The following is a 23368-nucleotide window of genomic DNA, read 5'->3' on the forward strand; positions in this document are numbered from 1 at the left end:
GCAGTCAGGGCGGGGGCGGACCCCAGCGTCCCGCTCTGCGCCCGAGGCTGGCGCTGGAGGCTGCACTGCTGCCCCGGAGCCGCTGCCAGTGGCCAAACCAGCCCAGCCAACCTGCAGAGCCCCGGAGCCCCAGAGCCTTGGGGACTCTTCGGAGCGTCCACCGCCCTCAGGGTTCTGCGCGCCCGCCCCTAACTCTTCCCTTTCCTCCAGGAAGCCTGTCTTGACCCCCACCTCACCCCCAAGTGACCCCGATGTCTTCTCTTGCTACCCTCAACACCCCAGGTGCAGGGAGGAGAAGACTCCCATAGGCGCCCCTCCCTTGGAACCTATAGAAAACCGGAGAAGGGACAGGCGGCCTGCGGCGGCCTCACCTGCTTCCAAACCTTCCACACTCTGGGTCTCAGTTTCCCATCTGGCCCTGAGGGCAGATATAATCCACCCGGGACCCAGCCAGGCCAGGAAAGCAAGACAGACAGGTTTAATTTTATTACAGAAGCTGCTGCTGGCTGAAGGGAACAGGCCAGCAAGGTGGGCTCAGGCTACCCCCAATAGCCAGGATGGGGGCATGGCCGGATCTGGCGCCCAGAAGTCAGAGGGAGGCCCAGGAAACTTGCGCCAGTTTTCCTGCCTTGTGGCTGCCTGAGGAGCCCCCCACTCCCAGTTCTGTGGGTGCCTGGAATCACCCAGAGTTCAAGTCAGGTCTGTGCCAAGCCTGAGAGCCTCCACAAAGACGGAGCAGGTGGAACAGGCCGGCAGCTCCCAGATGCCCTGAACATACAGGGGACTCCTGTGGCCCCCCATAGGCATGGCCTTCTTACAGCACCCCTCAACACGCATAGCGGTGGGCTGGTGGGAGGTGCTGGTGGTGGCACCGTCTCAGCTCCTAGTGGCCTCTAGACGGGCTCTGGCCCTACACGTCTGTGCTCCTGGCACTGAAGATGGAGGTTGGGGTGGGATGGGCGGGCATCGGGGGCTGAGAGCCTGCCCCTACCCCGCCCAGCCTCTGCCTTCCATGCCACATCTTCTCACGCAGCCTCTGGTACTTCACCTCCAGAACCTTGTTCTTCACTGACTGAGGGACGTCGGGCACGAACCAGGCGGCAATGAGCTTGATGCACAAAGCCACATGCTAGGGGCAGCACAGGAGAGGTCCGGCAGGATCAGGCGCCAGCAGGCATTTGGGGGTTCCGGGCCGGGGAGGAGGGCTGGAGGGAGAACTGCCCAGACCCACTCCAAGGCCTCTCCCGGTTCCGGCTCACCTCAAAGAGGATGACGAAGGCCAGGCGGATGGCCAGGAGGAACCAGAACTGCTCGGAGAAGTTGTAATCGGGGGGATTGCGGTAGTCCCTGTATCTGGGGTAAGGAAGTACCTGAGGTCAGGGGTCAGGAGTTCAGAGGGCATTCTTGGGGGATGGGGAGTTCCAAACCTGCACAGAGTCACGTTTTCTGAGCCCTCAATCCTATCCGGGTCCTGGAAGTCCTTGGTGTGGAAGACAGACAGGCTGTGGTTGACGTAGCCCTTGAGGCAGCTGGGGAGAGGGGAGAAGAGTGTGGGGTGCGGTGTCTTCCAGGGCGGCCCCTTCAGGCCCCAGGGTGCTTCTAGCTTGTGTTATGGAGCAAACAGTGAGGTGGGGGCCACACCACAGACTGCCTCCAGTGGGACGGGGGTCCCAGGCCAAGCACATCTTCACATCCAGGGGCTTGGGGGTGCTGTGGGGACTCTGGACATCACCAGCCACTTTCCCTGCCAGGGACTGACCCTGGGGACCCAGTCTGGCTTGGTGGTTCCTCCAGGTCAGAGAGTTGGATAAATCAGAAGAGGACATGCAGAACCTCACATCGGGAGGGAGCCGTTCTGGCAGGGCCTGCTCGGGAGGCAGCCAGGTCTGGGAACTTCACCCCCAACTGCGGTCCTGGCCAGTTATCCCTGACCTCCAGCGCAGGGCCTGCAGTCAGTGGGCACAGGGCAGGGGCCACCCCCAGGCCCCAGCCTCATTAAAGCCCCAGGGGGTATTGACAGATCCAGCCATTCCCAGGAGAAACAGTCTGGGTTTCCCCAGGGCTTGGCTGTTGTGGGGCCAGTTTCCCCTCGGGGTCTCCAGACACTGTGAGGCCTTACTCGACGGTGGAGTTGGCTTCTTTCAGGCATGGGCTATAGCGGTACTTGTAGACCACGCGGGGGATGAACTCAGATGTGAAGGCGATGACCATCCCGTTGGCAATGACCGCCAGCACACCGATGGTCTCCAGCACCTGCAGCCAGGTCCCTGCACCAGAGCAGTGGACAAGCGGTCTGACTCGTCTCCCTCGGCTGGTTCTGCCCCCACCCCCACCCCGGCCAACGAGGGGCCTGCCATGTCTCTGTGCATGGTGTCCCATTGCAGCCCTAGGGCCACAGTATTCATGAGGAAGTCTCCAGCCATGGCAGAGCATGGCCTCAGCGCTCCTGCATCCCTCACCCTGACGTGGACAGGGAGGGACCCAGGACCCTCATCCCTCCATCTTCCTGAACTTCTCCCCCAAGCCGCTCCACCTCGTGGGTTCCCACCCCAGGGTAAGACCTTGTAACCTGGGCCCCAAGACTGGGGGCCTCCCTAACACCTCTCTCCCTTTCCCCACATCCAGCGCCCCAGCCCCTGTGGCTCCCCTGCTGCCTGTCCGTCTCAGCGTGACCAGTCTTGGGACAAAGGCCGGCTGCTCTGCTCCTGCCCCAGCCACTGGCAGAACCTGGGTCCCGCCTGGGGACTTCAAGCCCCTCCGTGAGATCCTGAAGGTTTGTGGGAGGGGCCTACAAAGCGCCCCGCCCCGCCCACTCTGGGACCCTCCCACCCAGGCTCAGCCCACATCCGAGGCCGAGGCCATCAGAGGAGGGCTGGGGGCTGTCTGCGGTGTGAGATCCAGCGGAGCCGGCGTGGCCAGCGGGAAGCCCACAGGCCTGAGGCCGCCCGGGTCCCACCCATCCTGCACCCGCGGGGCCTGACCGATGTCCTTGGCCTTGCGCGGCACCAGGCGCCGCTGCAGCCAGACCATCTTGATGGCGTCGAGGCGGATCTCCACGAGGTTGCTGAAGAGCGCGAGCAGCGGCGCCAGCGGGAAGGCGGCCACGAAGATGGTGGTGAAGCCGTACTGGATCACTGCGGGGCGGGGGTCAGGCTCGCCGGCGCCCCGCGCTCGTGGCCGTGGACCCCCGCCCCGCATTCGTCTCGCGAACCCCCGCCCCGCAGCGCCCACGCACTCATCTCCATGAACTCGTCGAACAGGCTGAAGGTGTTGACAGAGTTCAGAAGGTAGTTGCGCCGCCAGTCCCTGAGCTCGGGGTCCCGGGGCAGGTGCCCGGCCAAGGAGGCCCGCAGAGAGCGGAACTTGTGGCTCACCCACCTGCGGGGAGAGCTGCGTGGCGGGGACGGCGCAGGGGCGGAGGGGCCTGGGGCTCCCGGGGCTGGGCGGGGTCGGCACTCACGGTACCAGGTATTCCGCGCAGTTGCTGAGTGTCTGCTTCAGGCCCATGATGATGGCCATCTGCAGGAACAGGTCCATCATGCAGCCGCTGGCGTGGCACTGCGGGGCCAGAGAGGAGGGGTCAGGAGGGGTCCTGGGAGGGCAGGGGGGCAGGTCCACCATGCAGCTGCTGGCGTGGGACTGTGGGGCCAGACGGGGGAGGGGATCAGGGAGGGGTCCTGGGGGACGGTCAGGGGAGCAGTGGCCTGAAGCCTGGGGGTGACTGACCTCTTCCAGCTTCCACAAGCCTGCCAGGCGCGTGGACTTCCCGGGGTGGCCGTTGATCCTGGGGGGGAAGGGGAGGTCTGGGGCACTGCAGGCCTGCCTCGGACAGGGTGGGTGCAGCAGGACAGAAGCAGGGAGGAAAGAACAGGCAGGGCAGGCCCTGCAGGTGAGCGGGGCACAAGTGCTCACATCCAGGCGAACCACACCCACACGTGGACGTGCACACACACACACATGCAGGGGAGGCCACAGGCTCCCAGACGAACCGCACCCGCATGTGGGCGCGCACACACACACACACACACACACACACAGGGGAGGCCACAGGCTCTGACACGTGCTCCAGACACTGTCTGTTACAGGTGGCCTCAGTTTCTCCCCCTGGAAACGGCGCATTGGGTTATTTTGTGTTTAAAATCACTTGCTTTCCATAATATGAGAAATACATGAACTATCTTAAACCAAAAGTCAGGCTCGTGGTCAGTGGTGAAATCCGAAAGCATTCCTATTGTAGCTCACGACAACCGGTATTTAACACGGTTCTGGAATTCCTTGCAAATCAGCAAGAGAAATATAAAGTATAAATAGTATACATTTGCAAAGAAAACAATGGCTCTTTTTAGAAAACATGATTATATACCTGGAAAATCAAAATAAAACAACTGAAAGGCTGGGTGGATAAATCAATCGGGTGCTCAAGTGGATACAAAGTGAGCATCCGGCAGCACTGGCCTGTCTGTGTGGGGAAAAGCTGCAGGGAAATGTGGCACAAGAAAGCATCGGTCGCCTGCAGACACCAGCACCAGTTATACCATAACGAGACTGAAACTCACAAGGCATCTGTGGGGCCTACATGAAGAAAACTATAGAACTACTAAGGAGCATGAAAGACTTGCGTGGAGAACCTTGTTCTTCCATAAGGAAACGCAGGAGGTATTTGTAGTCAGAGCGAGGGGCCACAAAGACATCCACGTGCTCATTCTTGGAGCCTATGACCACGTTCTTACCTGGCAAAGGAATTTTATCTCACACGGCAGATGGGATTAAGGCTGCGAATCAGCTGGCTTTAAGATGGGGAGATTATCTCGGGTTATCTGGTTTTCCCGGTGTAATCACAAGGGTCCCTCCATGGGGACAGGGAGCAGCTGGGAGTTGGCCTGACTCAGAAGGACTCAGGAGTTAGGAGGACTCAGGACCCAGAAGGACTCAGGACCCAGAAGGACTCAGGACCGAGGAGGACTCAGGAGTCAGAAGGACTCAGGACCCAGAAGGACTCAGGACCCAGAAGGACTCAGGACCCAGGAGGACTCAGGACCCAGAAGGACTCAGGAGTCAGGAGGACTCGGGACCCAGGAGGACTCGGGACCCAGAAGGACTCAGGACCCAGAGGGACTCAGGAGTCAGAAGGACTCAGCCCCACACTACAGGCTCTGCAGGGGGAGGAGCAGCCATGCACCAAGGAGAAGCTGAAAACGAATTCTCCCCTGGGGCCTCCAGAAGGAGCCCAGCCCTGCTAACCCCTTGGTTTTCAGCTGGTGGGACTCATCTGGGACTTGTGGCCTGCAGAACTGGGAGGTAATAATTTGACTGTTTGAAGCCACTAAGCTGTGGTCATTTGTTATGGTGATTTTCTTGGAAATAATGTATCATTTTACTTCTACGATCTTAAGCCAAGTCCCACAGTCCCACAGTCCCACAGAATTTTTTTTTTTTTTTTTTTGAGATAGAGTCTTGCTCTGTCGCCCAGGCTGGAGGGCAATGGCGCGATCTCTGCTCACTGCAAGCTCTGCCTCCCGGGTTTAAGTGATTCTCCTGCCTTAACCTCCTGATTAGCTGGGATTACAGGCGTGCACCACCACGTCCGGCTAATTTCTGTATGTTTAGTAGAGACGAGGTTTCACCCTGCTGGCCAGGTTGGTCTCAAACTCCTGACCTCATGATCCGCCCACTTCAGCCTCCCAAAGTGCTGGGATTACAGGCATGAGCCACCGCGCCCAGCCAGTCTCACAGAATTTTTAGGTAATTTGACAAAATGATTCTGACATTCATCTGAAAGAATGAACATACGTAAATAATCATTTAAAAAGTAGAAAAGAAGAGTGATGGACAGCAGCTAGCCCCACCCTACAGTAAGGCATAAAGCAAGAATACCCAACACAGCAAGAGGCTAGCCCTGGACTTGTCAGAATCCATGAAAAGACAATATATAAGCAAAGAATGGAATTTGGGGTATGATGAAGAAGGCATTTCAAACAGGCTTCCCTCATTTCAAACAGGCTTCCCTCATTTCAAACAGGCTTCCCTCCTCTGCCCCTTGCAGCAAAACAAATCCCTTACAAGTCAGGGATTTGAACGTTTAAGGTTTTTTTTTTTGTTTTTTTTTTTGAGACAGGATCTCTGTCACTCAGGCTGGAGTGCAATGGTGAGATTATGGCTCACTACAGCCTCCACCTCCCAGGCTCCAGTGATCCTCCCACCTCAGCCTCCCAAGTAGCTAGGACTACAGGCCCACACCACCACACCCAACTAATATTCTATTCTTTGTAGAGATGTGCGGTGGGGGCTGGTGGGGGCAGTGGCATGAAAAAATAGAACCATAAAGGAACGTATTGTCAAAAAGAAAATTTGCTGTAGTGTAACATGGGAAACCAGATACATTTTCACCTCTGTTTTCCAAGAGACCCCCTGTGCAAAGAGGCACTGCCTAGAACTAAGCTCTAGAGCCAGACTTTGGGGTTTTTATCTGTTCCACCACCCACTGGCTGTGTGTCCTAGAGACAGTTTCTTAACCTCTCTGATTCTCAGTCATCTAATCTGTAGATCAGCTGTGCCCTATAGGGCTATTGTGCAGATTAAATGAGTTAATGATAGAATGTGTGAGTGTGCAATGGATGTAGCTACTATTATGCCACTCCTCAAGATTAATAAATATGTTCAACTGTGGGCCAGGTCCAGTGGCTCACACCTGAAATCCCAGCATTGGGAGACTGAGGCAGGCAGATCACTTGAGGTCAGGAGTTCAAGACCAGACTGGCCAACATGAAGAAACCCTGTCTCTACTAAAAATACAAAAATTAGCCAGGCATGGTGGCGTGAGCCTGTAGTCCCAGCCATTATAAAGACCCATCTCATCCATCGAGAAAAATCAGTTCAGATCTTGGGTCCTTAATATGAATGAATACCCACGAAGGTTTACTCACAAGAGGGAAACCACCTGTGTAACAGGAGGACAATGATTAAAAACCAAAAATGGACCCTTTAGGAAACAAGAGATAATCAGGGAACAGATAAGAACTTAGGGAGAAGGAAAACCTAATTGAAATCCTCAAGAAAATAAAAACACAGATGGGATGCTGTGAGTAAAAAACAAATAGGGAACAAAAAACACTCTTAGAAATTAAGACTTTAATAGTTAAATGTAAAACAAAGAAATCAATGGATGGAGAAAAAGGTAAAGTGAAGGAAATCTCCCCAGATGTTACAGGAGGAGACAGAGAAGGGACGCATGGGCGAAAAAGGTGAGGAGCGTGGTCAACAAGCCCGCAAGGACCAGAAGCTCCGTGAAGAGAAAGCGGAAGGATACATTTTTAAAACCAAACCTGAGGGAAAAAAGTATTTAAAAAAGAAGAAAATTTAAGGAGCCTAGACAGGACACAGGATTTCAATGGGAAGGGCTCACCGATTGCCCAGCACAGTGATAAAGAAAAACCCACCCCTGTATTGGTCCCCAGTTTAAAGAGAAGGTCCTAGAGCTTCCAGAAGGAAAAAAGTAGTATTGGTCCCCAGTTTTTGTTTGTTTGTTTGTTTGTTTTTGAGACGGAGTCTCACTCTGTCGCCCAGGCTGGAGTGCAGTGGCGCGATCTCAGCTCACTGCAAGCTCCGCCTCCCGGGTTCCCGCCATTCTCCTGCCTCAGCCTCCCGAGTAGCTGGGATTACAGGCGCCCGCCACCACACCTGGCTAATTTTTGTATTTTTAGTAGAGATGGGGTTTCACCATGTTAGCCAAGATGGTCTTAATCTCCTGACCTCGTGATCCGCCTGCCTCGGCCTCCCAAAGTGCTGGGATTACAGACATGAGCCACTGTGTCCGGCCATTGGTCCCCAGTTTAAAGAGAAAGTCCTAGAGCTTCCAGAAGGAAAAAAGTAGAAGGCCTAGGAAGGAATGAAAGTCAGGTTTTCCACACACTTCTCACCAGTCACTTTGTGTGTTAGAAGGCAACAGAGCAGTGCCTTTCAAGTTCTAGAAGGAAATTTATTTTGAACTTAGATTGCTACAACCAGCCATGTCAATCACATGCGAGGGTAGAATAAAGACATTTTTAGACATAGAAGAATTCAGAAAGTTTACCTCCCAAATATACTTTTTTTAGTGAAAAAGAGCAAAAACCAAGAAAGAAGGTGGCTTGGGAATTCAGGAAATAGTGGCCCTAACCCAGGAAAGTAACAGAAACAAGTCCCAAGAAGACAGCCGTGAAAGAGACCCAGAGAGCAACCTGCCAGGCATGGGTAGGAGAGTGGAGGGCTCCCAAGGAAGGTCTCTGGAAGAAAAGGGAGTCTGTGCAATACATGGTACACCGTAGAGAGACTGGATAAAATTGAGGATATGATAAAGGCATTCAAGAAAAAAAGGCAACTAGAAACCCCAGGACTGGGCAGGAGAGTGGAGGGCTCCCAAGAAGATTTCTGGAAGAAAAGGGACTCCATGTAATACACAGAAATGGATCCCAGCAGATGGATTGGAAGGCAGACCAAAAAAAAAAAAAAAAAGATAAAGAAACTCCAGGAAAAACAAAGAGCTGTATAATAAATGTTATAAATATGATGCAAACTAAAACATACCATGATTTTAAGAAACTGACAGTTAAAAAGAAAGAAAGAAAGAAAGAAAGAAAAAGAAACAAACAAACAAACAAACAAACAAACTTGGCCTTGGTGCTACGATAACAAAAATGCTTAGATAATATGAACAGTCAGTCAATTGTAGGAAAAAAACACAATGGTCAATAAATATCTGGAAAGATGCTAAACCTCACCAATAGTTTTTTGGTTTTTTTGGGTTTTTTTGAGACTGAGTCTCTCATTGTCACCCAGGCTGGAGTGCAGTGGTGCGATCTCAGCTCACTGCAAGCTCTGCCTCCCAGGTTCATGCCATTCTCCTGCCTCAGTCTCCCCAGTGGCTGGGACTACAGGCGCCCACCACCACTCCCGGCTAAGTTTTTGTATTTTTAGACAGAGTTGTTTTTTTTTTTTTTTTTTTTTTTTGAGACACAGTCTGGCTCTGTCGCCCAGGCTGGAGTGCAGTGGCCGGATCTCAGCTCACTGCAAGCTCTGCCTCCCGGGTTTACGCCATTCTCCTGCCTCAGCCTCCCGAGTAGCTGGGACTACAGGCGCCCGCCACCTCGCCCGGCTAGTTTTTTTTTTGTATTTTTTTTAGTAGAGACGGGGTTTCACCGTGTTAGCCAGGATGGTCTCGATCTCCTGACCTCGTGATCCGCCCGTCTCGGCCTCCCAAAGTGCTGGGATTACAGGCTTGAGCCACCGCACCCGGCCTAGACAGAGTTTAGCTCTGTCAATCAGGCTGGATTCAGTGGCACGATCTCAGCTCACTGCAGCTCTGCTTCCCGGAGCCCACACCATTCTCTGCCTCAGCCTCCCAAGTAGCTGGGACTACAGGCACCCGCCACCACGCCCACCTAATTTTTTGTATCCTTGGTAGAGACGGGGTTTCACTGTGTTAGCCAGGATGGTCTTGATCTCCTGACCTCGTGATCCGCCCACCTCGGCCTCCAACAGTACTGGGATGACAGGCCTGAGCCACCATGCCCGGCCCCTCACCAATATTTTTTTAAAGACACATTTAAAAAATGAAGAGACTTTGCCTGTTGGCTCAGGATGGAACGTTTCGCACACTGTGGGTGATTTTGTTGCTGACACGGCCTTTCTGGAGGTCTCTTTAGCAGGATCTCTGTTAATGTAAACGCACACTCCCAAGTCACAATTAAACTGGCGACTGCAGGCACGGAGGCTCACACCTGTCATCTCAGCATGTGGGGAGGCCGAGGCAGGAGGATTGCCTGAACCCAGGAGTTCGAGACCAGCCTGGGCAACATGACAAAACCCCGTCTCTACAAAAAATATAAAAAATTAGCCAGGCATGGTGGCACATGCCTGTAGTCCCAGCTATTCAGGAGGCTGAGGCAGGGGGATTGCTTGAACCAGTAGTCTGAGGCTGTAGTGAGCCGTGATTGTACCACTATACCCCAGCCTGGGGCAATGGATCAAGATACTGTCTCGAAAAGTAAATAAATAAAATAAAATGACAGGCTGTTGACACCCACTATCAGGTATCACCTTACAGGTAGAAGGGAACTGGAGAGGCCTGCAGTCCACTCCAGACATCAGGCTTTCAGGGGAGACACTCAGGAAGCAATCCAGCCCTGCCGGGAGCCCCAGGAAGCCTCAGGACTTGGCTACCCCGGTGGCTTGGGGGCACTGATTCGGAGAATGCAGCCGCAGCTGGAAGGTCCCTGGGCCTCCTACCTGACCACAAAGCCCCCTCAGGAGGACTAGAAGCTCACTAAGGGTTTGAACAACCAAGGACTCAGCACACAGGGTTGGACCAATTACACTGAGGCCCCACAGTGTCCTCCCCAACCCCAGCCCCAGCCCCAGCACATAGACAGCGTCCTCCTGCCTGCAGACAGGAGACCAGGGTTCACCCCCAGGAACTTCCAGAGTGAGAGGTCCACCAGGAGATACATGGCCCACAGCAAGCCTTGGTGCACGCCTTTCCCAAGACAGATGGGGGTCAAGAACCAACATCTACGGGGCCAGGCGTGTTGGCTGACACCTGTCATCCCAGCACTTAGGGAGGCCAAGGCAGGTGGGTCACCTGAGGTCAGGAGCTCAAGACCAGCCTGGCCAACACGGTGAAACTCCATCTCTACAAAAAATACAAAAATTAGCCAGGCGTGGTGGTGGGCACCTGTGGTCCCAGCTACTTGGGAGGCTGAGGCAGGAGAATCGCTTGAACCTGGGAAGCAGAGGTTGCAGTGAGCCGAGATTGCGCCACTGCACTCCAGCCTGGGTGACAGAGTGAGACTCCGTCTCAAAAAAAAAAGTACAGCTGCAGCCAGCATCCCTCTCACCTCACCTTCCTAATTAGTGAAATGAACCTTTCTGGCTCCACAATCAATGTGCACCTTTTTTTGGCCAGGTGCAGTGGCTCACGCCTGAAATCCTAATACCAAGCCTGAGGCGGGAGGATCGCTTGAGCCCAGGAATTCCAGACCAGCCTGGGTAACACGGTGAGACCCCATTTCCACAAAAATTATTAAAATTAGCTGGGTGTGGTGGTGCACGCCTGTAATCCCAGCTACTCATGAGACCCAGGAGGTCAAGACTACAACACAGTCAGCCAACATTGTGCCACTGGACACCAGCCTGGCGGCAGCGAGACCCTGTCTCTCTCGTGTATATGAGGGTGCGGGGACAGGCAGACCCAGAAAGACACCGAGTGCATTTCCAGCATAAAGAGCAGGTGCCGTGATTCCCAGGACAAAGCCGTTTCTGCCAGTGCTGTTACGTGCCTGCAAATGCATGAAGAAGCCTGGGAGGCCACCAGACTGTCTTGATGGACCTCAGGGCCTGGAATTTACGAGCTGGGCTCACTGCAGACTTCGTTCACGTGTCTCTATGTTGGATTTCCACTCGCTCTCAGCAGAAATTATTTTTAAAATTAAAAGAATGGATATTGCCACTTTAAAGGTGGTAGAACAAGCCCTCGTGAGTTGGGTTGGAGGCAGCCTGGCACCAGCCCTACCTGCCCAGGATGAAGGCGATATAGATGAGAGACGAGAAATGGGTGAAGAACTGCAGTGTGAAGAAGCGGATGGTGAACCTGCTCTCTCGCTCTGAGTGGGTCCTGGGCATCTCTGGAACAGAACAGGCCCTTACCTCTCTCCCTGCTCATGGGAGAGGCCCTGGGGCAGCAGGAAGGGCCCCCTCCCTTGCTCTCTGACCACAGCTCCAACACCCAGCCCTGAGTCCTCCCACCGGGTCCCCCAAGAGGGCCTGGGGTCGTCCTCTCACCGAAGTCACAAAGCTTCAGGGCCACGTACTTGTTGATCTGCGGAGGAGGGCACCGAATGGGCTCACTGGGGCCACGGCAGACCCCCCAGCTCGCGCCTGCCCCACTCCCGGCCCCACCTTGGTCATGATGCTGATGGTCACATAGTGCACCAGGGCTCCGGTCACCACCACTGCCGTGGTCACCTGATCCTCCAGGAAGGGCAGGGCCGAGCTGCTGAAGAGTGCGGAGGCCAGGACGCGGTAGACCACCAGGATGTGGGCCATGCCGATAATGAGGCAGATCTGCGGGACGGCGGTGGTGGGTGGGGGCCAGGGCGGGTGCGCAGCCTGGGTCTCCAGCCCCACCGCGGTGTCCCCCGAATACCATGATGAGGGACAGGATGAGGATGACGGTGCTGCGCAGGTAGGAGTGCTGGTGCGGCTGGAGCTTGTAGTCAGGGCAGTTAATGAGCTGAAGCGCCATTTCCTCCTGGGGGGAGAGCACCAGGCAAGCCTCAGACACGGGACACGCCTCACAGGTGGACAGACGGGACACGCGCCCCCCATGTGGGGACACGGGCACAGGGACACGCCTCACAGGTGGACAGACGGGACACACGCCCCACACATGGGGACACGGGCACAGGGACACGCCTCACAGGTGGACAGACGGGACACACGCCCCACACGTGGGGAGACAGACACGGGACACGCCTCACAGGTGGACAGACAGGACACACGCCCCACACGTGGAGAGACAGACACGGGACATACGCCTCAAACACGACAGGCATATGTAGGCCGTGCAGGGCACCAGGTGCCCACAGCCTGTGCCCAGGTCCGCCTCAGCTGTGCTGCCAGCTCCACCTCACCTGGTCTTCGTCCCACATGTACAGGTCCCAGTGCAGGACCACAGAGGCACGCTGCCGCTTCCAGATCTCCAGGAACACCGTGGCTGCGGTGGGGGCAAGGAGGGGCATCACTGCGCTAGGCCAGGTGGACCTTGGAGCTCAGGCTGGCACTTCCCCCGGCCCCGCAGAGGCGTCCCGCAGCAACTCACCCCAGAGAGCCATGAAGATGGCGAACACCACCGTGCCATCATTGTCAAAGAGGTGGGTGAGCTGGGGGGGTGATGGGTGGGCCAGAGAGGAGACGGGTGAGCCGGGGAGGGCGGGTGAGCCGGTGGGAGGGGTGAGCCGGGGGGGGCGGGTGAGCTGTGGGTGGGTGAGTGGGGGAGGGGGGCGGGTGAGCGGGGGGGGCGGGTGATGGGTGAGCCGGGGAGGGGGAGCGGGGGCGGGTGAGCGGGGTGAGCCGGGGAGAGCGGGGGTGGGCTGGGGCTGGGCCTCCCCGTCAGCCCTCTGGGGAAACTGAGCAGCTCTGCAGGGCTCCAGGCCTTGGCCTCCCCACCACGGTGGGTGCACTGTGCCCATCTTCCGCAGGCCCTGGGGTGGACCCAGAGGTGACAAACCTTGGCGAAAGTGCAGGTTTCCGAGAGCCGCTGGTACCTGCGGCTGTGGTCGCCGAGGGGACACATGAGGATGTCGTGGGCCTCACAGATCTCCTTGCTGAAGGGGCAGGGATGAGGCTGGGGCCAGCTCCTCCTGGCAGCAGGGCCCACCCCGGACCCCCACGCCCGGCCCCTGCTGCAGCCCACCTGATCTGGCTGGCATCAAACAGCGAGAATCCGCTGAGAAAGACCAAGAGGCCTGTCAGGGCGGCCGGCACCAGCATGTAGTTGTACCAGCCCAGCCAGGCGAAGTACAGGGCCACCTTTTCCCCAAAGTAGTTCCTGCAGGCAGCAGCAGTCAAGGCCCGCTCTGCTTGGCACGTGGCTGTCAGGGGGTGGTGGGGGAGGGACGGGGGTGGGAGGGGGCGTGGGGGTGGGACGGGGGTGAGGGAAGGTAGTAGGGGTGGGAGGGACGGGGGTGGGAGGGGTGGTAGAGGTGGGACGGGGGTGGGAGGGGTGTGGGGGAGGGATGGGGGTGGGAGGGGTGTGGGGGTGGGATGGGGTGTGGGGGTGGGACGAGGGTGGGGGGAGGCGGCGGTGGGGGAGGGACAGGGGTGGGGGAGGCGGGTCTCTCCTTTGGTGGCATCAGTGAGTCTGAATGGGGAGCACATCTGTGGGCATGGGGGCATCTGTGGGGGTGTGGGCAGTGCGGGGGCATCTTCTGGGTGGTGTGTGGAGGCGTCTACACGGGTGAGGGCAGCCGTGGTGGTGTGGAGGCATCCACAGGGGGTGGTAACTTCCGGGTGGTGTGTGTGGGTTAGTCTGCGGGGCTGTGGGGGCTCCCGTGAGTATCTGGGGGCGTCCGTGGGGTTCCTGTGATCTCTTTGGCCAGCGTTACCTGATCTCGTCAACTGGCTGCTCGCGGAACATGTGTCTCCAGCCTGCCCACGTCTTCTTCAGGTGTCCCTCCCCCTGGCTCGGATGACAGGGAATGAGAGCCCCCATCCCAGGGTCCCACCCCAAGGCTCTCTCCCGGCTGCCCACTCCTCACCTTGTGCAGGGGGAACTTGGCCTCGAAGACCCCGTCCTTTTCCAGATCCTCGAAGGTCTCTGTGGGTCACAGGGGCTCACGAGTCAGGGCGAGTGAGGTGCTGGGAGGAGGCTGCCCGCAGCGCCCCGTCGGTGCCCCAGCCCTGCCCTCACCGCCAGCCGAGGTCTTGGTCTTCATGACAACGAAGTTCACGATTCGGATTCTGAGATTCAAGAGCCAGAGCAGGGTGGGCCCGTGTGACCACAGTGGACCCTGCCTCCAGGTCTCGACCTGCCCTCTGGTCTGGCCAGGCCCAGGCCCCTCCCTGTCCTGGCAGAGCCCCCAGCCTGCCAGCCCTGACCAGAACCCAGAATCCACAACCTACCCGGGAGCTCCCCCCGCACCCTCCTTAAAGTGCTCCCGGGGCCTGGCCTGCCCCATGGTGTCCAGGATGAGGCTGGGCTGGGGGCTTCCTCTCCTCCCAGCCTGTCCCTCCCAGAATCCCAGACCACAGCCCCCACCTCCAACCACACCTCCCACCTGCGGACCCCTTGTGTCCAGAGCACACCCCGGCCTTTATCCGCACACACCCTCCTTATACCCTGGGAGCTGTTCTGTTCTGTCTGTGCAGAGACTGGGGCTCAGGAAAGGGAATGTCCCGAGGCCACACAGCCACGAAGCAGCACAACTAGGTGTCCGACGGCAGAGCCGGGCTCCGAGCCTCCCCCTGTGCCTAGAGACATTGCTCCTGGACACCCCAGGGCACGTCGCAGGCACGCGCCCCCTCAAGCCACCTCCCCTCCTTTGATGCCCCCTCATGACCCCCCAAGACCCACAGCTCTCTGTTCACGGATGTTCACGGATGCCCTCCACTGCCCCCTCCACTGCCTTGTGACCACTGCCAGGAGTGTCCTTGACCAGTCCACAAAGCAGGCTCTGGCTGAGCCCTGCGGGGCCTCTGGGCAGGGCTGGGCAGGTCATGGGGGCATGGAGGGCCAGGCTTGGAGGCTCCCTCCTGGGCTGGAGGACTGGGGAGAAGCAGGGCCTGAGGGAGTGAGGAGGCTGTCCCTGCCGGGCCTCTGGGTCTGTGCCTGGGAGGCCAGGGACAGTGTCCAGGAAGGGGCATCAGACCTGGAGAGGAGGGATCTTCAAGAGACACTGGCCTTGGTCCAGGAGGGGCCACTGGGCCTCTGCAAACCCTGCCCACCCCCTAAGGCTGGCTCTGACTCTGTCCCCAGGAACGCAGGCAGCCACACGGGGCCCTCAGAACGCTCTGAGAGGTGAGAACCACCATGATCCTTTATTGGGATGGGGAAGCTGAGGCTCACACAGCCGGTGGGTCTCACACCTGTGGCCCCTGCCCTGAGACCACGCGGCTGTCCTGCCTTGGCGATGCCCGGAGCCTGACACTGTCTCCTGCCCAGTCTGGACCAAGCACACAGGTGGCACGGGGTCCTCCTGGCCGCGGCTCTGGGTCCAGCCTCTCACCTCGTGGCGACCGGGATGGGGGTCGGCGCGGCCAGCTCGGCGTGGGGGGCAGGCCCCTCGGGCTCCAGGAGGAGGGTGCGGTACAGGTCGAAGATGCTGTTGTCAGCACGTATCCCAAAGAAGACCCGTTTCTGGTCCTGTGTCCTCTGGGGCTGGGGGGCACACGGGACCCTCTATTCCACCTCCAAACCTTTCCTACCTCTGCAGCCCTGGCCCAGACCACGGAGCCTCCTCGCTTCTCACGCCCCTGCTTCTCCCCAGTCCTCCAGCCCAGGAGACAGCCTCCAAGCCTGGCCCCCCGTGCTCCCGTGACCAGCCCCACGCCCCCTGCCCCTCGCTGGGCACCAGCCCACCTTGGTGCGGAAGCCTTTTCTCCTGAGCTCCTCCAGGAACTCCTCTTGCCGGGGGTCTCCCTGGACGCGATGTTGGGCCACGAGGACATAGTCCCACTGCTCAGAGGCCTCGGCCTGCAGGGAGGAGGCACCGAGCCAGGTGCAGGTGAAGGGGCAGGACAGGGCCAGGCGGGGCCCGGGAGGGGCCCACGGACACCCACCTCACAGGTGCCGATCTCCATCAGCGGGAAGCTGTCCCCTTCGGGCTCCACCAGGATCCGGAGGCTGTCTTTGCCCTGGGGGTTTGGGGGCAGAGAAAGGGATAGGAGGATGTGATTGGGGGCAAGAGGCCCCTCATTGGCGGGTCCCTGCATCAGACCACATAGTCACACACTGTCCTTCCCCACAGCGAGAACAGCAAAGAGTCCTGAGGAGTCGGCTGTAGGCGGGTGACAGGCCAGAGGGCCAGGACCTGCTGCAAACAACCGACAAGACTGTGGAGACGGAAGCACGTGAGGGTTCCTGCAAATGCAAAAGGGAAGATGCAGCCCACAGAGGCCGGCAGGATTGTACGGAAGAGGAGCATGGTGAGCAGCTAACAGGGGAGGCAACGGGAATGCCAGAACAGCCAGGGAAATGCAGGTCAGAGGACCAGGAGACGCCGATACGGGGAAGAAGCCACAGGCACCCCTGCACACTCCCGGTGCTGTGCGTATCAGAGCACGGGTTTGGAAACCTGTTGGACTGTTTAAAATCTAACGCTCCCAGCCCCTGGCCCAGCCCGTCCACCCCTGGAGGTGCAGACAAGGGCACTCACAGCGGCCCCATTTCACATGAGGTCCCGGGGGCTGGGCAGACGGATGGACACCATGCCATCCTCACACAGGGAGGGTCCTGCAGCAGGCGAGGTGAGTGCCTGCAGAGCACAGTGGACAGGGCTCCCGCGGGGTGACTGCCACAGGCACATCCCAGCAGACACAGGGACACGAGAGTCTGGGCAGAACCTTCCGGAGGAGGGGAATTTGCAGGGCCTCAGAGCGTCCCCCTGATATTTGTCAATTACTGAGGCAGTCTCCACGCCGTCTCTGGCTGCATCACACCCAGTCCCTGCACCTGAGTCCTTCCCCTCTCCCAGCTGCATCCTCGCCAAGCTCAAGACCTGCCTCCTCCGGAAAGTCTCACTTGACTGCTTGAGCCTGTTGGCCCTTGAGGGCTGCCAGGTAAAACAGAGGCCACCCAGTCACACTTGATTTCCAGATAAACAACAGAAGGATGTAGTATAGATAGGGTAGGGTAGGGTAGGATAGGATAGGATAGATGCCCCAGTGATTGCATGGTGCATGCCTACACTAAAAATGTTGTTTATCTGACATTCAGCTTGACTGGGTGTCTCTTTCTTTTTTTTTTTTTTTTTTTAATGAGACCGAGTTTTCCTCTTGTTGCCCAGGCTGGAGTGCAGTGGTATGATCTCGGCTCACCGCAACCTCCGCCTCCCGGGTTCAAGCGATTCTCCTGCTTCAACCTCCCGAGTAGCTGGAATGACAGGCGCCCACCACTGCACCCGGCTAATTTTGTATTTTTAGTAGAGACAGGGTTTCTCCATGTTGGCCAGGCTGGTCTCGAACTTCCGACCTCAGGTGATCCGCCCACCTTGGCCTCCCAATGTGCTGGGATTACAGGCATGAGCCACCGCGCCTGGCCCTGTTTCTTATTTTGTTTTGCTAAGTCTGTAACCCTAGTCAAGGTCTGCCCTCCAGCCCCCACCCCACACACGCACACCAGGAGCTACTGGTTCCGGGACAGGTCTCCCCATTCTCTCTACCGTCTCAACCACAGAAGCCAGGAAATGCATCCAACCAACCCCAGAATGGGAGGCTCTCAGGCAGGGGATTGGTCCACAGCTAGTATCAGTCCTCGGTCAGTCAGGAACCGAGGAGAGCAGGAGGTGAGCAGGGGGTGAGCAGGGGGTGAGCGTTCCTGTTCCCGCCTGGGCTCCGCCTCCCGTCAGATCACCAGCGGCATCAGACTCTCGCAGGAGCGAAGGAGCGAGAGCCCTGCTGGGAGCTGCACATGCAGGGATCTCAGCTGCTCCTTATGAGAATCCAGTGCCTGATGATCTGAGGTGAGACAGTTTCATCCCAAAACCATCCCACCACACCCACAGCTGTGGAAAAACTGTCTTCTGTGAAACCGGTCCCGGGTGCCGAAAAGTTTGGGGAGCGCTGCTCTGAGGCATCCAACGCCCCGGTCACAGGGAGACAGGCTCCGCAGACACCATCTCAGTGCCCAGCGCCACACTGCAGCCTCCCTGGGGCTCTGAGGCGTCTGAAGCCCCGGTCATGGCGAAATGGGCTGTGCAGACACCATCTCAGCGCCCAGCGCCACACTGCAGCCTCCCTGGGTGGGGAGGTTCTTGCCCTAGTTGGCCCACGGGGCTCACCTGGCTCTTCTGCCCCGTCCTAGACCAGCAGTTCTTCCTGCCTCAATCAGCCCTTCCTCTGACTCCCTGCCTGGCCTTCCCAACAGCCCACGGACAGATACCTGCGCTCAGGTGTGGCATGCCACACTGAAACTTCTCCCCCGTCCTGGGTCAGAGGAGAAACCTCCATCCTCGGACAGATATGCAGGGAAGGGCGTGGCACCTGCCCAGGCAGGAGAGGCACCTCTGTCTCAGTGCAGAGGGCAGCCTCGCCCGAGGGGACTGGTGGCCCAGGGGACGTGGGCGTCACCGCTCTGGCTCTGTGGCTTGCCTCCGTAGGAGCCCGGGAAGTGTGTCAGTGGGGTTTGTGGGGGAATGGCCCCTCACATGCCTGGCTTCAGACCCAGGATGAGGGTCCCTCCTCCGCCCAGAACCCCAGCTCCTCTGGCAGATGCTGAAATTAGAGACCCCCTCCCATCAGCCTGGGCCCAAAGCTGAAAGCAGGCAGGATAAGCCCAGACCCCTGAGAAGGAAGGGACGAGGCAGGGACCCCAGACTAGGCAGGACTTTCAGAGAAGCCTGGGAGAAGGGACTGTCCTTGGGGATCACTCTCAAAGGTCAGGGTGGGAAGTCATCCTTCACCCCAGAAATGAGGCACAGAAACCTCTTCCCCACCAAAGACATCGTGCAGCCCTGGGGTGATGACCCCACGCCTCTGGAAACAGCCGAATCAGCCTACCCCGGGGAGTGGGGTGTGGAGCCCTCATCACTGACGTGGGCTGACAGGGAGCTCTCCACCCGGGGCAGAGCTACACGCACACCTGGGGCGTGCCAGCCCCTGGCTGCCTTTAGCTGCTCCATTAGACCAGGCAGAAGCACTAGGGCTGCCAGGTGGAGCCCCCCCGACAGCCAGACAGGTGGAGCCCCCCCAACAGCCAGACAGGTGGAGCCCCCCCGACAGCCAGACAGGTGGAGCCCCCCAGCACACACAGCCAGACAGGTGGAGCCCCCCCGACAGCCAGACAGGTGGAGCCCCCCCGACAGCCAGACAGGTGGAGCCCCCCAGCACACACAGCCAGACAGGTGGAGCCCCCCAGCACACACAGCCAGACAGGCCTCAGGCTCTGAGACTCTGCTGCGGAACTCTGGGCCCACCGGCCTCCAGGACCTGCCGTCCATCTGTCCATCCATCTCCAGGGCCAGTGCTTACAGAACCACACCCACCGGCCCATCCCCGGGGCCGCAGCCACCAGCCTCCAGGACTGGGCCGTCCATCTGTCCTTCCATCTCCAGGGCCTGTGTTTATGGAGCCACGGGAGCCTGGCTTCTCCACACCGCCCTCGGGGTCTTCACAGGTGGGGGCTGGACCACCTGAAGTCACCTCTACTTCCACCCAAGCAGACTGTTCGGTTTATCCACAGTGAGAGGTTTATCCACAGTGAGATGTCTGGGACCCCCATGTCCCCAGTCCATGGGCCGCACCTCCAGGAAGCCATGTGTGGGCCCACAGGCTCCCAGCTCCCAAGGCAGGGCCCGGGGCTGGCCCTACACACTCAGTTTTGGGACCTCTGAAGCTTCAGCCAGCCTTGCCGTCTGCAAACCCGGAGAGGGAGGCCAGCTCCAGGTGGACAGCCGGCCAGGCCGTGGCTCTGACACCACCGAAACGCCCCAGGCCTCAGTTTCCTCATCTGTACAACAGGGTGCCCTCACCCCAGCCCCCAGAGTTACCTGAGCGGTGTGCAGACACAGGAAGAAGGTGGACAGAACCACACACTGTCCTCCCCGTCCTTCCTGCCCCACCGTCCTTCCTGCCCCACAGCCCTCGCAGGCGACACACCCAGTAACCCAGGGCCCCAAGGAGTTGGTGGGGGGCCCCTGGCACCCCCATTGTGGGCATAGGCCAGCATCCAGTGGGCAAGCCCCCGTCTCCCAATGAGGAAGCTTCTAGAGACACTGTAGCCCGCAGGAGACCCTCCCTCCCAAGGGCTGGAGTGTGAGGACGGAGCTGGGGGTCCTGCCCATCCTTCCTCTTCCCAGTCCAGCCTCCAGGCTGGGGGCAGGCAGAGGAGACGGCTGTGTAGATATGACCCCACCCCGCTCTTGAGAGGCCTGGCCAGGGGTCCCGTGATGCACGTCCCCCCAGGTGTGCATGGGAAGGTGTTTGGGCCTCATCTCCTCCTGAGGTCACGTCAGGCCTCTTGGCCAGCGCCCTGAGCCCTTTAGGAATCTGGCCCTTGAGAACTTCAGTTTCGTCATCCACAGAGGGTCCCCTCCTGCGCCCACCGCAGTCCCAAGCACACAGAGGCCCACCTTGTGAGCCAGAGTGCCCAGCCTCTGCCCAGCCTGCGCATCCTCTGAGCAAACCTTCCCCACCTGGCTCTGCTCCTTGGAGGCCCTGAAGCCAGTCGTCCGCCCACCCAGCTGCCCAGTCTGTCATCTGTCAGTTCACCCATCCATGCGCCCGTCCATCCCCAGACACTGACGGAGTGACCTGCCTGCAGCCCTCCCAGGCAGTGCATGGTGTTCGTGGACGCAGGGGCAGGGGCCTACTTGGCAGGTGAGGAGGCATGGAGCTTGGCATTTTAGGGTAAGAGGTTGGCAGAAGGTGAGAAAATGGGAGCAGAATTCCTGGGAGAAAGAACATGTGTGGGCAGGCCCTGAGAATCAGGGTGCAGTTGGTATCTGGGACTCAGCAGTCAGCACCTCCCAGGGACTCAGCACTCAGCACCTCCAAGGACGACTTGGTAGCTACTACTCCTGGTGACTCAGCACTCAGCACCTATGGAAACTGAGTCCAGGGACTCAGTCCTTGGCACTTCAGCTTTGCAGAAGCATAAAGGACAAGAAGGGAGCTGCCAGAGGGGAGGCTGGAGGTTGGCAGAAGCCAATCAGGGAGGGCTGCTTGGCCAACTGGAGAGCTTGGACTTCAGCAGGGGGCAGTGGGGAGCTATGGAAGGGGTTAGAGCAGAGGAAAGCCACGCTCAGATCCAGCCTGGAGCTGGGACTACCAAGTCCTCCCCGTGTCTGCAACTGTCCTTTTTGTTCACCATGGGAATTTGGACCTGCTCCATTTCCGACCCGGACCGGTTCACCCCTCCTTAGGCAACTTGGTGGTCCCCTGCTCCTGGGAGGTCACCATATTGATGCTGAACTCAGTGCAGACACCCAATCAGCCTAACACACTACAGCCCAGAACTCCCAGGCTCAAGCCATCCTCCTGCCTCAGCTTCCCCAGTGGGACTGCAGGCACACGCCACCAGGCCCGGGTTCGAGCAGTCCTCCTGCCTCAGTCTCCAGAGTAGCTGGGACTGCAGGCACACGCCACCAGGCCCGGGTTCGAGCAGTCCTCCTGCCTCAGCCTCCAGAGTAGCTGGGACTGCAGGCACATGCCACCAGGCCCGGCTACAACTGTCCTTTTTGAAGGACTGATGCTCTCACCTCTGGCATACCAGGTGCTGCCTCTCCCAACCCAATCCCTGGCCAGCCCCAAGTCTCGCCTCCACCCCCAGCATGGGAGGAAGGGGCTGGCAGTGGGGACCCTGAGCTCAGGCCAAGGGGCATCAGGTGCTGGGCTGAGCAGCCAGGGTGTCGGAGCTGGATGTGGAGGGCGGAGGAGAGCCCTGGGCAGAGGTGAAGCAAGAGGCCGCCTGTGCAGCCCACGGGTGGAGGCCCTGGCAGGCCGAGAGAGAGTCTGGTTTCACTCTGCACCTCACCACTGCCTCCTCCCTGGGCCGACCAGGTGCTGACCCGCCCAGGTGTTGGCCCCTGGCCCCAGGTGACCTCTTCACTGGCAGAGGGGAGAAAGGATGTCTTCCTTTGTGTTCTCCTGCACCGCGCCCCCTTCTGCTCTGCACCCCCACCCCCAGAATCGGAATCCAGCTGCAGCAATCGGCCCCACCTGTGCCTGGGGAGGGCTCCTTGGGGAGCAGAGAGCCCACAGCCCGCCAGCCACTCTGCAGCTCCCAACTCTGGGGCAGCCCGTTTGGAGCCCACAGCCCCTCCCCCTTAGGGACCAGCTGCAAGGTCTGGGGTCCTCACCAGCAGCCCCAGCCCCGGTGGACATGCCCGCTCCATCTCGTATTGAGGACTCTGGTAAAGGTTCCCGGTCCCACACACTTGCTAAGAGCCTGGCCCTGGTGTCCTCAGAATCCTGAGCTAGAGGGAGGAACACTGCCCTCCTCCAGCACTTCCAACCCCCAGCGTGCCCCAGGGGTCCAGCAGGCAGCTTAGCTGAGCCGGGCTCTCACCCTCACCATACCTGGCAGCCTGCAGGGACACAGGCGCCTTCCTGGTGGGGCTGGCGGCCGGTGGCTGGGGCTGGGTGGCCCAGGTGTGGGCGTGGCTGGGGGCCACACGGGTGTGGACCCTTTTGAGCGCAGAACTCACCTGCATGCTGGCTGCGGCTGGAGTTCCGGCTGGGGTTTGGCGGCCAGGAGAGCAGCTGCCAGTGGCAGGCGTTCCTACCTGACTTCCGCGTGGGGTTCGCCCCTCCCTCCTCCTCCTCCGGTGTCCCGCAGCCTCTGCACCTGGGTGTAGTCGGGGAGGAGCTGGCGTCCGGGCCAGGAGAGTCCCCCAGCCCCTGGAACCTGGGACACCTTCCTGGAGCCCAGATGGCAGGTCAGGGGCCGGAGGGGCAGGAGGGGAATTCCTAGGCTAGAGTTCTCGAGAAGGGGGTTTCCACTGTGAGATGGAGCTTATGACACCTGGTCCTAGGGTGAAGCAGGATGGCACAGAGCCCCTGACAGAGCTGGCACCAACACCCCCACTTGCCTTGCCTCTCTCACCCCTGCTCACACATCCCCATGTTCCCTCCAAAAGCATCCCAGCCCAGGCCACCACCTCCCCCTCCCAGGCCACGG

The 23368-nt window shown here is 59.0% G+C and overlaps 1 protein-coding gene across 1 annotated transcript; it reads right to left on the minus strand.

The window, feature by feature from the left end:
• Positions 1 to 82: 82 nt before the first annotated feature.
• ANO9 (anoctamin 9) lies at positions 83 to 16567 on the minus strand. Its single transcript, XM_073021464.1, has 22 exons — positions 16312 to 16567; positions 16112 to 16225; positions 15759 to 15904; positions 14444 to 14493; positions 14292 to 14350; positions 14139 to 14212; positions 13448 to 13582; positions 13262 to 13358; positions 12854 to 12914; positions 12666 to 12748; positions 12179 to 12283; positions 11932 to 12096; positions 11815 to 11851; positions 11546 to 11657; positions 3727 to 3784; positions 3461 to 3558; positions 3236 to 3378; positions 2982 to 3134; positions 2120 to 2267; positions 1428 to 1529; positions 1260 to 1353; positions 83 to 1129 (listed from the first exon to the last, which is right to left on the minus strand). The coding sequence occupies exons 1-22, from the start codon at positions 16462 to 16464 to the stop codon at positions 911 to 913; spliced, it is 2406 nt and encodes an 801-aa protein (XP_072877565.1). The 5' UTR covers positions 16465 to 16567; the 3' UTR covers positions 83 to 910.
• Positions 16568 to 23368: the final 6801 nt, after the last annotated feature.

Source organism: Chlorocebus sabaeus, chromosome 1 (assembly GCF_047675955.1).
Source record: "Chlorocebus sabaeus isolate Y175 chromosome 1, mChlSab1.0.hap1, whole genome shotgun sequence".
NCBI lineage: Eukaryota > Metazoa > Chordata > Mammalia > Primates > Cercopithecidae > Chlorocebus > Chlorocebus sabaeus.

Bases quoted from the DNA above. Each gene is read 5' to 3' on its own strand.
- ANO9 (XM_073021464.1), bottom strand. From the start codon at position 16,464: ATGCAGGGACCCGCCAATGAGGGGCCTCTTGCCCCCAATCACATCCTC. The intron at 16,226-16,311 runs GTGGGTGTCCGT...TCCTCCCTGCAG, and splicing joins TGGAGATCGGCACCTGTGAG to GCCGAGGCCTCTGAGCAGTG. The intron at 14,213-14,291 runs GTGAGGAGTGGG...CATCCGAGCCAG, and splicing joins CCAAGTTCCCCCTGCACAAG to GGGGAGGGACACCTGAAGAA.